The sequence below is a fragment of the Equus asinus genome, chromosome 9 (assembly GCF_041296235.1).
Source record: "Equus asinus isolate D_3611 breed Donkey chromosome 9, EquAss-T2T_v2, whole genome shotgun sequence".
NCBI classification, from domain to species: domain Eukaryota; kingdom Metazoa; phylum Chordata; class Mammalia; order Perissodactyla; family Equidae; genus Equus; species Equus asinus.
This window is the reverse complement of record NC_091798.1, coordinates 7,992,857-8,003,566: the sequence shown is the minus strand read 5'-3', so window position 1 is coordinate 8,003,566 and position 10,710 is coordinate 7,992,857. Positions and strand designations below refer to the sequence as shown.

The 10,710-nt window shown below is 59.4% G+C and overlaps 1 protein-coding gene across 1 annotated transcript; it reads right to left on the bottom strand.

Annotated features, from left to right (window-relative positions):
- Positions 1–675: 675 nt before the first annotated feature.
- On the bottom strand, positions 676–10,432 carry SNCB (synuclein beta). Its single transcript, XM_014826835.3, has 6 exons — positions 9,994–10,432; positions 9,244–9,373; positions 6,296–6,337; positions 5,964–6,082; positions 1,689–1,778; positions 676–1,317 (listed from the first exon to the last, which is right to left on the bottom strand). Exons 2-6 carry the CDS (start codon positions 9,362–9,364, stop codon positions 1,285–1,287), a joined length of 405 nt encoding a protein of 134 aa, XP_014682321.1. The 5' UTR covers positions 9,365–9,373; positions 9,994–10,432; the 3' UTR covers positions 676–1,284.
- Positions 10,433–10,710: the final 278 nt, after the last annotated feature.

Sequence of the window (10,710 nt, the reverse complement as noted above, 5' to 3'; positions counted from 1 at the left end):
AAGCCTGCGGGCGCCTTTCCGGGAGGAGGATGCCGGAGCTCTGCCTCCTTGTGAGGCAGCTGCGCGTTCCCTATCCCCTTAGATGGGTTTTTCTGCGCTGGGCAGGTGTGCGCAGGGGTGTGTGCTATACGTGTAAACGTCTGGGGGGAGAGGTCTTTCAGTGCCCGCGCTGCTGGTTTCCGAGGGTTTCTCCGCTGGGCGTGTGCAACTCTGGGTGCACGCGGGGGTCTGCACGTGTCGGCCTGCGTGCGGACACGCTGGGCGGCGCTCCTGCACCAGCGTACGTGCACGCATCTCCGCGTGTGCGTGGCCATCCGCGTGCCCGCGCTGCGTGTGAGGCGAGGTGTGAGCCAGTCCACCCTGCCCTGCGGTGGCACGGGGCTTCCCTCCGCCCTGCACCCCCAGCAGGCGCTTTACGGTCCAGCAGATGGCGCCCGAGGCCATCTTCCGCCTGCCAGGCAACTGCTTGTCTCAGCCTGGGGGAACCCTCTCCCCGCCGGTCATGGTGGGGGGGGAGGGTAGGAGATGGAGGAGCTGAGGCCCGAGGCGGTCGCTCTTGTACCTGGGCTGAGTATGCCAGGCCTCAAAGAGGGGAGTGGGGCAGGCTGGGACCTGGAAGCTCGCGTCGGCCGCCCCCACCCGCCGTCCACCCCAGCCCTGCCCTGCGGCGCTGGCTACAGACAGATTGGCTTTATTCATGGACACGCGGGGGGCGGCCGGGCCCGCCCGCCCGGGACACGCTCACACGGGGGGTGGGGGACTCTCCATGCCACAATCACGACACACGACGCCCGCCCTCGGACCGGGCCGGCTGGGGGAGGGGGCATGGCACAGCCTGGCTCCTGGTTTTGGTTAAAAAAATGTTTCTTGGGGTCGACGTGAGAGTGGGGTGGGGAGCTCTGGGGCTGCCCGGGGGCCCCTGGAGAGCCTCTGTCGGGGGTCGGGGGAAGCCGTCCCTTTCCGATCTTCGTTTAAAAACACATAGAACATGCTACATCCGCTCAGACACTGGACGGGATGGGGCAGGGAGGAGGCAACAAAGGTGAGGTGAGGCTCCCAGCCACGGCCGCAGCCCCGGCCCTGTCCACGCGCCAGGGTTGGACGCGCGGGCGGGTAGGACAGACAGATGGACAGATACTAACACAGGCTCCGAGGGGTGCCTCGGAGCGAAGGAAGATCTCGTGTTTGGGGGGAAAGGGTAGAAGGACAGCCCTGGCTCTGGCGGGGGGGCGGTCAGAGGGCAGGGAAGGGATTGTGCTGCTGGTGGGGGGCCGTCCTGGGCCCTTACGCCTCTGGCTCATACTCCTGATACTCCTCCTGCATCAGAGGGATGGGGGTGGAGTGAAGAAGAGCAAAAGAGGAAGGGGTTGGAGACCAACTGGCCAGGCCCCAGCTGCCCTGAGACCCTCCCCCTCGAGGAGGAACAGTGCATGCCCCTCCTCCCTGGCAAGGGACAAACCTGGAAGTTGGAAAGGGCTTGGACATTCCTGGGCAGGGCTGCCTAAGGCCCAGTGCTAGGCCGCATTTGTTCTCCCTCCCTGCTGCCACCTCCTGGGGCCTGGGTTCTAGAAAAGGGGGGCCTGAAGCTCCCTGCCCAACCCTTCCCTGCCAGAGACCTCCCACCCCAGCTGGGATGGCAGCCATCTTCCGGGATGCCCAAAGCCCCACCCAGCCCTGCCGCCCCTCACCTGGGGCGGTTCCTCATAACTCTCCCCTTCTGGCTCCATGAGGGGCTCAATCAGCGGCTCCTCAGCAGCTTCCTGGGCCACTTCCTCTGGCTGTGGGGAGAAAAAGGACAGGACCTGTGAGGGCAGCTGGGGATGCCCCCCAAACTCCTACCCTGGGAAGCTTTGGACTGATTGGGGCAAGGCTAGGCTTTGTTGGCGTGCAACCAGAATTTTTAATTAAATTATTTGGAGTCCCTCGCAAGTGGGATGAAGGTATGAGGAGTGAAATCCCTCGGAATCATGCTTGAAGTGGGGGGCGGGGAAGGGGAAGCAGGGTCCCAGCAGCTGGCAGCCTCCTGTGCTAACATCACTTGGACTGGATGGGATGGCGAGATAGCACCCTGTCACTCATTTATCCGTACCCCCTTTGTGGCAGGTTCCTTGCAGAGCTTCAGGTCCCCTGAGACAACCCTGGAAGCTCCTCTGGGCTGGAGGGAGATGGAGGCTCGGGGCAGGGCTGGGCAGAGGCTCTGAGCCATTCCCCTGCCACTTTCCACCCATCCCTCCCCCAGGGCCCTGTGTGGCCTGGTTTCTTCAGCTGTTGCTATTTTAAGATAAGCTGGAAGCAACAGCTCGTGGTGTTGCTTGGATGTGTGAGCTAAGACTCTCCCCGCCCCCCTGCATCTGCTGCCCAGAGGGGTGCAGACCAGTAGGCATGCAAGTGGGGGGCTGCCAGACACAGGGCCAGTCACCTGCAGGTGAGCACCATATGTGCACAAACACGGGACTGAGCTGGCTGCGTACACGGGCACACACAATAACCTAGGGTTCATACACAAGGCCACATGTGGACTGGCACACGCCTGAACCGCTGGGGGCACAGCACCTCCCCCACTTCCACATGTAACCCCTGTCCCTCCCTACTGGGTAGAGATAGGAATCTTGAGACCCTGAAGGGCTGGCCAGCACCGAGAGGCCCACCCTGACCACCTCTGCCTCGTTGCCCCAGCCCCATCCAGGCAGCTTCAGCTCCTTCACGTGACCTGGCTAGACGGGCCCTGCAGGCACATGAGTTTACAGCTCCTGCCCTGGCTCATTTTCCCCAATGTACAGATGGGTACACCAAGGCCCAGGAGGTGGGGAAATGTTAGTTTGTTCAAAGTCACCCAGCTGTGACCAGGAAAGAAACACAGCATTAAAATCCCAGCCCCAGCACAATGTTTGGAAACAACTCAAACGTCCGACAACAGTAGAACGGACGGGCGATGCATGCGCTGCGGTCTGATCACACGAAAGATATTGCGCAAGGAGAACAGGGAACCACAGCGCATGCGACGCATGGAGGGATCTCACCCAGACTGTCCAGTGAAAGAAGCCCGGGATGGAAGAGCATGTACTTAGGGCTAAGAACGCCCAACCGGTGTTTGCGATAGGAGGCAGGAAGCAGTCACCCTTGGAGGCGAGGCCGGGCCAGGTCGAAGGTGAGGTGAGGAAGGTGTCCACTCTCAGAGCCATGCGAACGAGACCCCAGAATGAGTGCCCCCCTTACGTTTTGTGCCCCAGACACTCACTCATCCCACCTGTCTTGGCCCTGGGGTTAGGGACCGGAAGGGGGTCTAACGGCGGCTTCTGAGGGGCTGATGCTCTGTGTCTCAATCTGGGTGCTGGTGAGAGTGGGCAGTCCCCTTTGTGAACATTTCATGGGGCTGCTTGCTTTCTGCGTGGGTGTTGGACTTCAATGAAAAGTTCACTTAGAAAACAGCCCTGCCTGGCCACGCACTAGCTCTGTGTCGTCAGCTAAGACCCTTGCCCTCTGAGCTCAGCTGCCTCGGATGGGAAACCAGACGGTGCTCTCTGCTTTGTGGGAGCACGGGGAGGATTCCATGATAATGTACAGTCAGCCTCCGCATCCGGGTCCCGCATCCGAAGAGGCAACCAGTGGCGTATGGAAAGGCCTACGATGGCTGCATCTGCACTGAACGTGTACAGGCTTTCTGTTCTTGTCATTATTCCCTAAACAATACAGAATAGCAACTATTTACATAGCATTTACATTGTATTAGGTGTTATAAGTATCTAGAGATGATTTAAAGTATACAAGAGGGTGTGCGTAGGTTCTATGCAAACACTACACCGTTTTATAGAAGGGACTTGGGCATCCTCGGATTTGGGTATTGGCGGGGTTCCTGGAACTGATTCCTCACAGATACTGAAGGATGACTGTCCCCAAGCAGCCTGGGAGGTAGACACACTCAGAAATGTGCAGCCTGGGCTTGCATAGGGCCCCCCACGCCTGGGGCCCCCAAAGCGCTGTAGTCTGGATGGTGAATCTACGACCCTGAGCTCCCTTGAGAGAGGAGGCTGAGGTGTGGACGAGGGCTGGTAGGAGGAAGGCGGCCCGAGAGATGGTTCTGTTCCCCTCACAGACAGCCTGGAGGCTCACAGCTCAGGCCCAAACCCGCCTCTCTCCGCACCCCAGCTCTCAGCCCAGGGCCCGGCCCCGGGTCAGCACCAAGCAACTCCGATGACATGGACCTGAGATTGTCCTACCAGTCGCCTTCTCAGGGAGGCAGGCAGGAACTGGGATCTCAAACAAGTCACTTCACCTCTCTGAGTTTCAGTTCCTTTATCTATAAAATGGGCTGACTGTGGTGCCGTCTTCATAGGGACACCATGAAGATTCAGTGAGTTACTCCATGTAAAATGTCTAGAACAGTGCCTGCCCATATAAGAGCTCAGTGATGGGAGTGATCACTGGAAGCAGAATGATAAGAAATGGAAAGTCACAAAGCTGGTAAAATGCATAGGCAGGACTTGAACCAGAACTTCTGAGCCGAGTCTCAGACTTCTGACAGGGGAAGGAACCACCTGTGCAGAATGTCTGGAGTGAAGGGTGGTGTGGGGTCTCCTCCCCCAGCCCAATAGATATGCTCAGGCAGAATGCGCATTGATCTCCCAGACCAGACGCTGAGATAGGAGCCCCCCGGCCCCGGGGAGGCAGAGTCTGCAGGTGTACGTGGACAGACACGGATTGCCCCACAAGAGGAATGTCTGTACGGACCTATAGGCCCTCAGAGTGCACTGTCACATTGGTGCATTTCCACATACACCTGTGGTCACATGAGCCCCCGTGGGCAGACATGGACCACTCACATGATCATGGGGCCATTATCTCTTACTGAGCACTCACGGTATGCAAGCCAGGCTTTTTATCAGTGGTTCTTGAAGTGTGGTCCCCAGCCCTGCAGCATCAGCCTCACCTGGGTACTTGTAGAAACACGAGTTCTCAGGCCCCACCCCAGATCTACTGAATCAGAGACTCTAGGGATGGGGCAACGGTCTGTATTGTAACCTGGCCTCCTGGCGATTCTGTCGCACACTTCAGTTTTGAGAACCTCTGATCCATGTTATCTCTAATCTACATAAGAGTCCTTTTGAGTTCATCTTTCATCTTATAGGCAAAGAATCAGGCTCAGAGACATGATAGGACCTGCCCAGGGTTACACAGTCAGGAAGCAGAGGAGCTGGGATTCAAACCTGGCTCTGTGGGGCTCCAGAGCTCTCATCTCTTATTCTACAGCGTGTCCTAATGGAAGCATCTGTCTTCATACACACATGGATAGCCACTACCACTCTCCTGGGGCAACATGCCTATGCAAACATGTGACACACAGTTCACCCTGCCCCCACTTGCTCAGGCCTGCCTCAGGTTCTTTGCACATTCTGTTCCTATTGCCTGAAATATACTTCCCACGTGGCTTGCCTCATCTCTTGGGTGTCAGCTCAAATGTCACCTCCTCTCAGCTAAAGTAGCCCCCTTACCCCTTGACTCTCCATCCCGTCACCCTTGTCTTTTCTTCAGAGCACTTATCCCTGTCTGAAATCATCTTGCTTATTGGTTGGCTTTTTACTATCTCTTCCTACTACAGTGTCAGCTCCATGAATGCAGGAACCTATTCACTGCAGTCACCCCCTAAAACAGTTCTTCCCTGGCATGAATACTTGTTGAATGAACAATCAGTTTCACATGCAGATGTGGCCAGAAGTGGTCTGGGTCACACTTGTGAGCAGAATACACGTATACAGGCAGATCTGGGTCACTGTCACAGGGAGCGCCACACCCATACACACCTCGATGCAGACTCATCCTGAGCTGAGTACAGCAGGGCCCTGCAGAGCAGGAGCAAGGAGCCTTGTGCCCCAGGCTGGCTGGGGGAGTGGGGAGCCTCGTGGCAGGTTTACGGGTGTGCCTGGCACATGTGTGTGTACATGCACGTGTGTGGCAAGACTGCTCACCTTCAGGTCCGTGGGGAATTCCTCCCTCTTCACGAGACCCGTGGCTGCCGCGATGTTTCCAGCCCCAGAGAACACGGCTCCTCCCAGATGTGACGCCTGCTCCTTGGTTTTCTCAGCCACTGGAGCAGGGGGAGAGTGGGGGAGGGGGCTGGGGGCTAGGGTGAAGGAGGCAAAGGTGCCCCCCTCCCCGTAGTGTCCCAGGACCTGCTTTCCTATGGAACACTCCCCCCCGCAAGCCTTGGAGGTGCCCTCTTCCCCACCCCCACCCGCCAAATCCAGCCAGCTCCAGGCTGGGGTGAGGGGAGAGGGCTGTGCCAGGGCTGGGCTGGTACCTGAGGCCACTCCTTGTACCACCCCCTCTCGGGTCTTGCTTCCTGTTGGGAGAAAAAAGGAGCACATTTAAGGGCTCTTAGCTAAGGAACAGAGACACTGGCAAACACGGTGGTTACAGAGTGAGCAGAGGGACCCAGTCGGGAGAGGGCATCTGGCCCCATCACTGCTTCCTTGGGCCCCCAAACCCCACAAGTGCCCTCCACATCACCACACTGAGGCCCCCATGCCTACTTCCTCAGGACTTCCAGTTCTCCGCAGTCTGTCCCCCACCCCCACCTGATAGACACCCACACCCCTTGGGTGGAGGGGGAGCTGCCTGAGTGCCAGCACTGGGCAAAGTGCTCTCCTCTCACCACTTTGGACAACCCTCTCCCAGCCCTGGGAGGTGGTGCCGTTACTGTGCCTGCCTCACAGATGGAAACAGAAGCTCAGTTAGGCTCCCACAACTAGTAAGTGGCTGAACTGACATTCAAGTTCAGGTCTGACTCTAAAACTTCAGCCACCACCCTGTGAAGTCCAGGACGGAGCGGGCGGGGGTGGGGGTGGGGGTGGACCTGGGGGATGCAGACAGGCTGTGTATTCAGAAAGTTCCCCCCCGGTGCCCCCGTGCATGACTGCCCACATCACACCTGTGGAAACCCACATCCACCACCCCTATCCCATTTCTTCTAAAGACTCTTCTCGTAACAAGGGTGCGATCCCTCCTTCTGGCCGAAGTGGGGAGGGTCTTGGGTGCAGGATGGGTGATGTGCAGATTGTGACTGAGACCCACAGCATTGGCTGGGCCTTCCTGGGAGGGTAGCGACTTGATCACATCAAAATGTGGGGCTTCTGGGAAAGGCCAGGGGGCCAGATGTGAGGTGGGGAGTGGGAGCCCTCAGGGGAGTTGGAAGTCACCCATCCTAAGGAGTTGGCAACCCAGACAACAGCTGAGAGACTCAGACATGTGTGTCTGGGCAGGCTGAGGCGGGGGGAGGAGGACAGGTTGGCCTGGGGAGACAGGAGTCTCAGGCGGAAGGCCAGACAGACCCAGAGATGGGGGGCTGCGTGTGTACCCATTCATTCCTCCCACAGACATCTGTTGGCACCTGCTCTGTGCCAGGCTCCAGGCCAATTGCTCACTGTCAGAGGGGGTAAGAGAGGAACAGATTCAGTGCCTGGGACCTCACGCATTGAGGAGCGGACTTCCAGGCTCCAGGGGCTATGTGACAGGGAAGGGGGCACTGCCTGGAACTTGACAAATGGGGAGCAGACGGATATGCAGAAAGGAGGCTGGGAGGGCCTTCCAGGCATGACATGTGGGCTCAGAGAGGGGTGCTTTCAGGGCCTGGAGCCATGGAAGCGCAGACAGAGGCAGCACCATGCAGGGCACCGAAGGCGAGGCTGTAGGGAGCTGAGGCCTTCACGTGTAGGGACTGGGGGCCATTGGGGCTTCCCGAGTACAGGGAGGAGCAGGAGGGGCCAGTCTAAGGGGGGGCGAGTCTGACAGCAGGAAGGCAGTGTCGGGATGCTAGGGATCCACAGGAGCTAAAGGGCCGGGGGAGGAGGCAGGAGGGACAGCAGAGCTGGGGCCGGGTAGGTGTGGGCCCAGGCCTTCTCCCTGTCTCCACCACCTCTGTCCTGGTTCCAGCCACCCTTGTCTGGTGGGTCCACTACCTCCAGTGGGCCTCCCCGCAATGTGTTCTGTCCCCAGAAGGCTGAAGGCCCTTTCTATACTGAAGTCAGATCACATCCGTTTCCCAGCTTATAATGTCTCGTGGCAATTCTAATTACGATTTGCCCTGGCCTACAAGCAGGGGCTCCCTCATGAGCCAGCTCTCGCCCACCTTTCTGAGGTCATCTCCAACCACTGTTCCCTGCCCTCCTCTCCTGGCTCCGTATTCTTCAGGGCTCAGCTCAAATGCCACCCTCTTTGATCACCCTACCAAAGTGGTCCCCACCCCAGCCACTTGATGTCAGGTCCCACTATTGGAATGTTCTGTACCACTATCAGGAAAGCCAGCACCTCCCAGCACATAGTAGGTGGTCAATAAATATTTTTCAAAGTACCACAATGCCAAATGTACCACAACCCTGGGCAAGTCCACCACCCCTCTTCAGCCTGCATAGGGGAGCATCCTTCCCTCTGCACACAGGCAAGCCCTGAGTCACCACAGGCTTCAGTAAATGTCAGTTTCTGGGTTTTGCCTCCCTTTATGCAAATGCCCCTGCAGGCTCCCTCTCCTCCACTTAGGGTGAGAAATTTTAACCACTTGGCCTTTCTCCTCCTGACAGCTGGCATCTGAAAGCAGGGTGGACCGAGAGAAGAGATGACGATGGTGGAACCATAGGCGTTGGGAGGCAGGGAGACCCAGAGAGCAACTCAGAGGTGAAAGTAGCTGACGCAGGGGGGGCTGGAAGGGAGCCCGAATAATACAGGAGGGTCAGGCAAGGGGAGAGATGGAGCTTTGGAAACCAGACAGCTTGGCGCTCACTCCAGCCTCAGGTTTTATCGGCTGTGTGACCTTGGGTAAGACAGTTACCCCTGCGGAACCCCAGTGTTCCTGGCTATGGAATGGGCAGGTAGTGGATGTTATGGCACTTCACATGGTGCAGTGCTTGGCAGAGAGTTAGGGCTCAACACCAGGTAACTATGAATAACACAAAAAAGAACCAGAACAAGAAGGCTCTCTGCTCTGATCACTGCGTTGGTCCTGGCCTTTCCACTGAACCCCATCCTCACCAACACTTTCCTCACCCTCCTCCCGGGGGTCCCATCACTGACCCGGGCTTCCAGGGCTGGCTATGTCCCTTGTGACCCCTGCTGACCCTGCCCCATCTGCTGACTCATATTCTGTCCAGAGCCCCCCGCTCTGTCCTCCTAAGGACCGTGGCCTCACTCCCTCAGCCCCACTCCCTCGGAGGACGCCTGAACCCTGCCGCCCCAGAAGCCAGGCCCCTGGCCCACCGACGTAGAGGACGCCCTCCTTGGTCTTCTCCGCGGCCTCGGTGACCCCCTGCTTGGTTTTCTCCGCGGCGGCCACGACGCCCTCCTTGGCCATGGACAGGCCCTTCATGAACACGTCCATCCTGGCGGCCTGGGGAGGGCGAACACAAGGGCACGGGGGCTCTGGCCCCACACCCTCACCCCAGCCCTTCCCGAGGGACGCCGGTGCCCACTCCGTTCTCTCCAGAGACTGAGGCGTCCTTCCCGGCCGGGAGCCCGCTCCCACCTTACCCCCTCCCCAGCGCGAGACCACAGGGCTGCGGCGAGTCCTAGCGTCCTTGAAAGCTGGGGACGCGGGAGGGGCCACCGGCTGGGTTATCTGAGACCCTGCAACCTGCAGCCCCGCGGAACCAGAGTGCTGGGCTCGGTGCGAAGCCCCGGGGCCTGCCTGTACACATATGACAAAGTCACACGGCCATGCACACAAACATACTCCACGGACACGCTCACGTGCACATACAGGACACGCAGACGTTCAAACGCGCATGGACACTTCGACACACACAGACACACGGGCGCGGACGCACGTCCACACGGCCACCCAGGCAGCTGCAGACACAGAGCAGCAGTCACGTATATCCCGGGGTGCACACGGACAAGCACCCACCGGTGCCCTCTCTCTGTCTTCCAGCCCCCTCCCCGTCCCACCCAGTCCCCTCTCCATTCCCAGCCCTTTCCCCATCCCTGGCGCCTGGAGCGCGGCCGCCTCACCTGGATGCGGGGCCCCGGCTGGGGATGGAGCGGCGGCTGCGGCTGCGGCGGGCGGAAGGAAGGGGCTCAGCTAGGCCGGGCTAGGGGGGCTCCGGGCCAATGGGGGATCGGGCCGTGGCTAGTCGCTCAGGTCGGTCTGCAGCAGGCGGGGCGCGGGCCCTGAGCCGGGCGCAGCAGTGCCCGGGCCTTGGGTGCGTCGCCAGTCACCACTCGCGCCGTGCGCCCTGCTCCCTCGCGCGCTCCGGCTCGGGCTCCGGCGCTGCGGCAACTCTGAGCTCAGCACCCCCCCTGGCGGCCGCACCGCCCCCTCGGCCTGACTGACAGGGGGAGGGGAGGGTGACATCTCCACGGAGCCCGCTAGCCTCCTCGGGCGGGCCCGGGACTCGTCGCGGGGGACCCCGGGAGTCAGACTGGCGTCCTGCTCCCAAGAACCTAGTCTGGTGGGGGAGACAATGCGGGGTGCTAAGAGTAGGCCAGAAATACTGCAGTTGGCTTCGGAGTTCAGGCGGGTTGGAATCTCGGCTGCGCTTAGTACTAACTGTGGGACCCTGGGCTGCTCAAGCTGTCCTTTCTGAACGTCAGTTTCCTCTTCTGTACAACACACACGGTTCATTCAACGAACATCCAGTGAGCGCTGAGACAGGTGCCGGGCAGGTTTGAGGCTGAGGACAGTGGGACAGGTAAACAAGGTCCCTGCTCTCAGGGGGTTCACAGTGA

Bases quoted from the DNA above. Each gene is read 5' to 3' on its own strand.
- SNCB (XM_014826835.3), bottom strand. From the start codon at position 9,364: ATGGACGTGTTCATGAAGGGCCTGTCCATGGCCAAGGAGGGCGTCGTG. The intron at 1,779-5,963 runs GTGAGCAGTCTT...TTCTCCCCACAG, and splicing joins AATTCCCCACGGACCTGAAG to CCAGAGGAAGTGGCCCAGGA. The intron at 1,318-1,688 runs GTGAGGGGCGGC...CCTCTGATGCAG, and splicing joins GTTATGAGGAACCGCCCCAG to GAGGAGTATCAGGAGTATGA.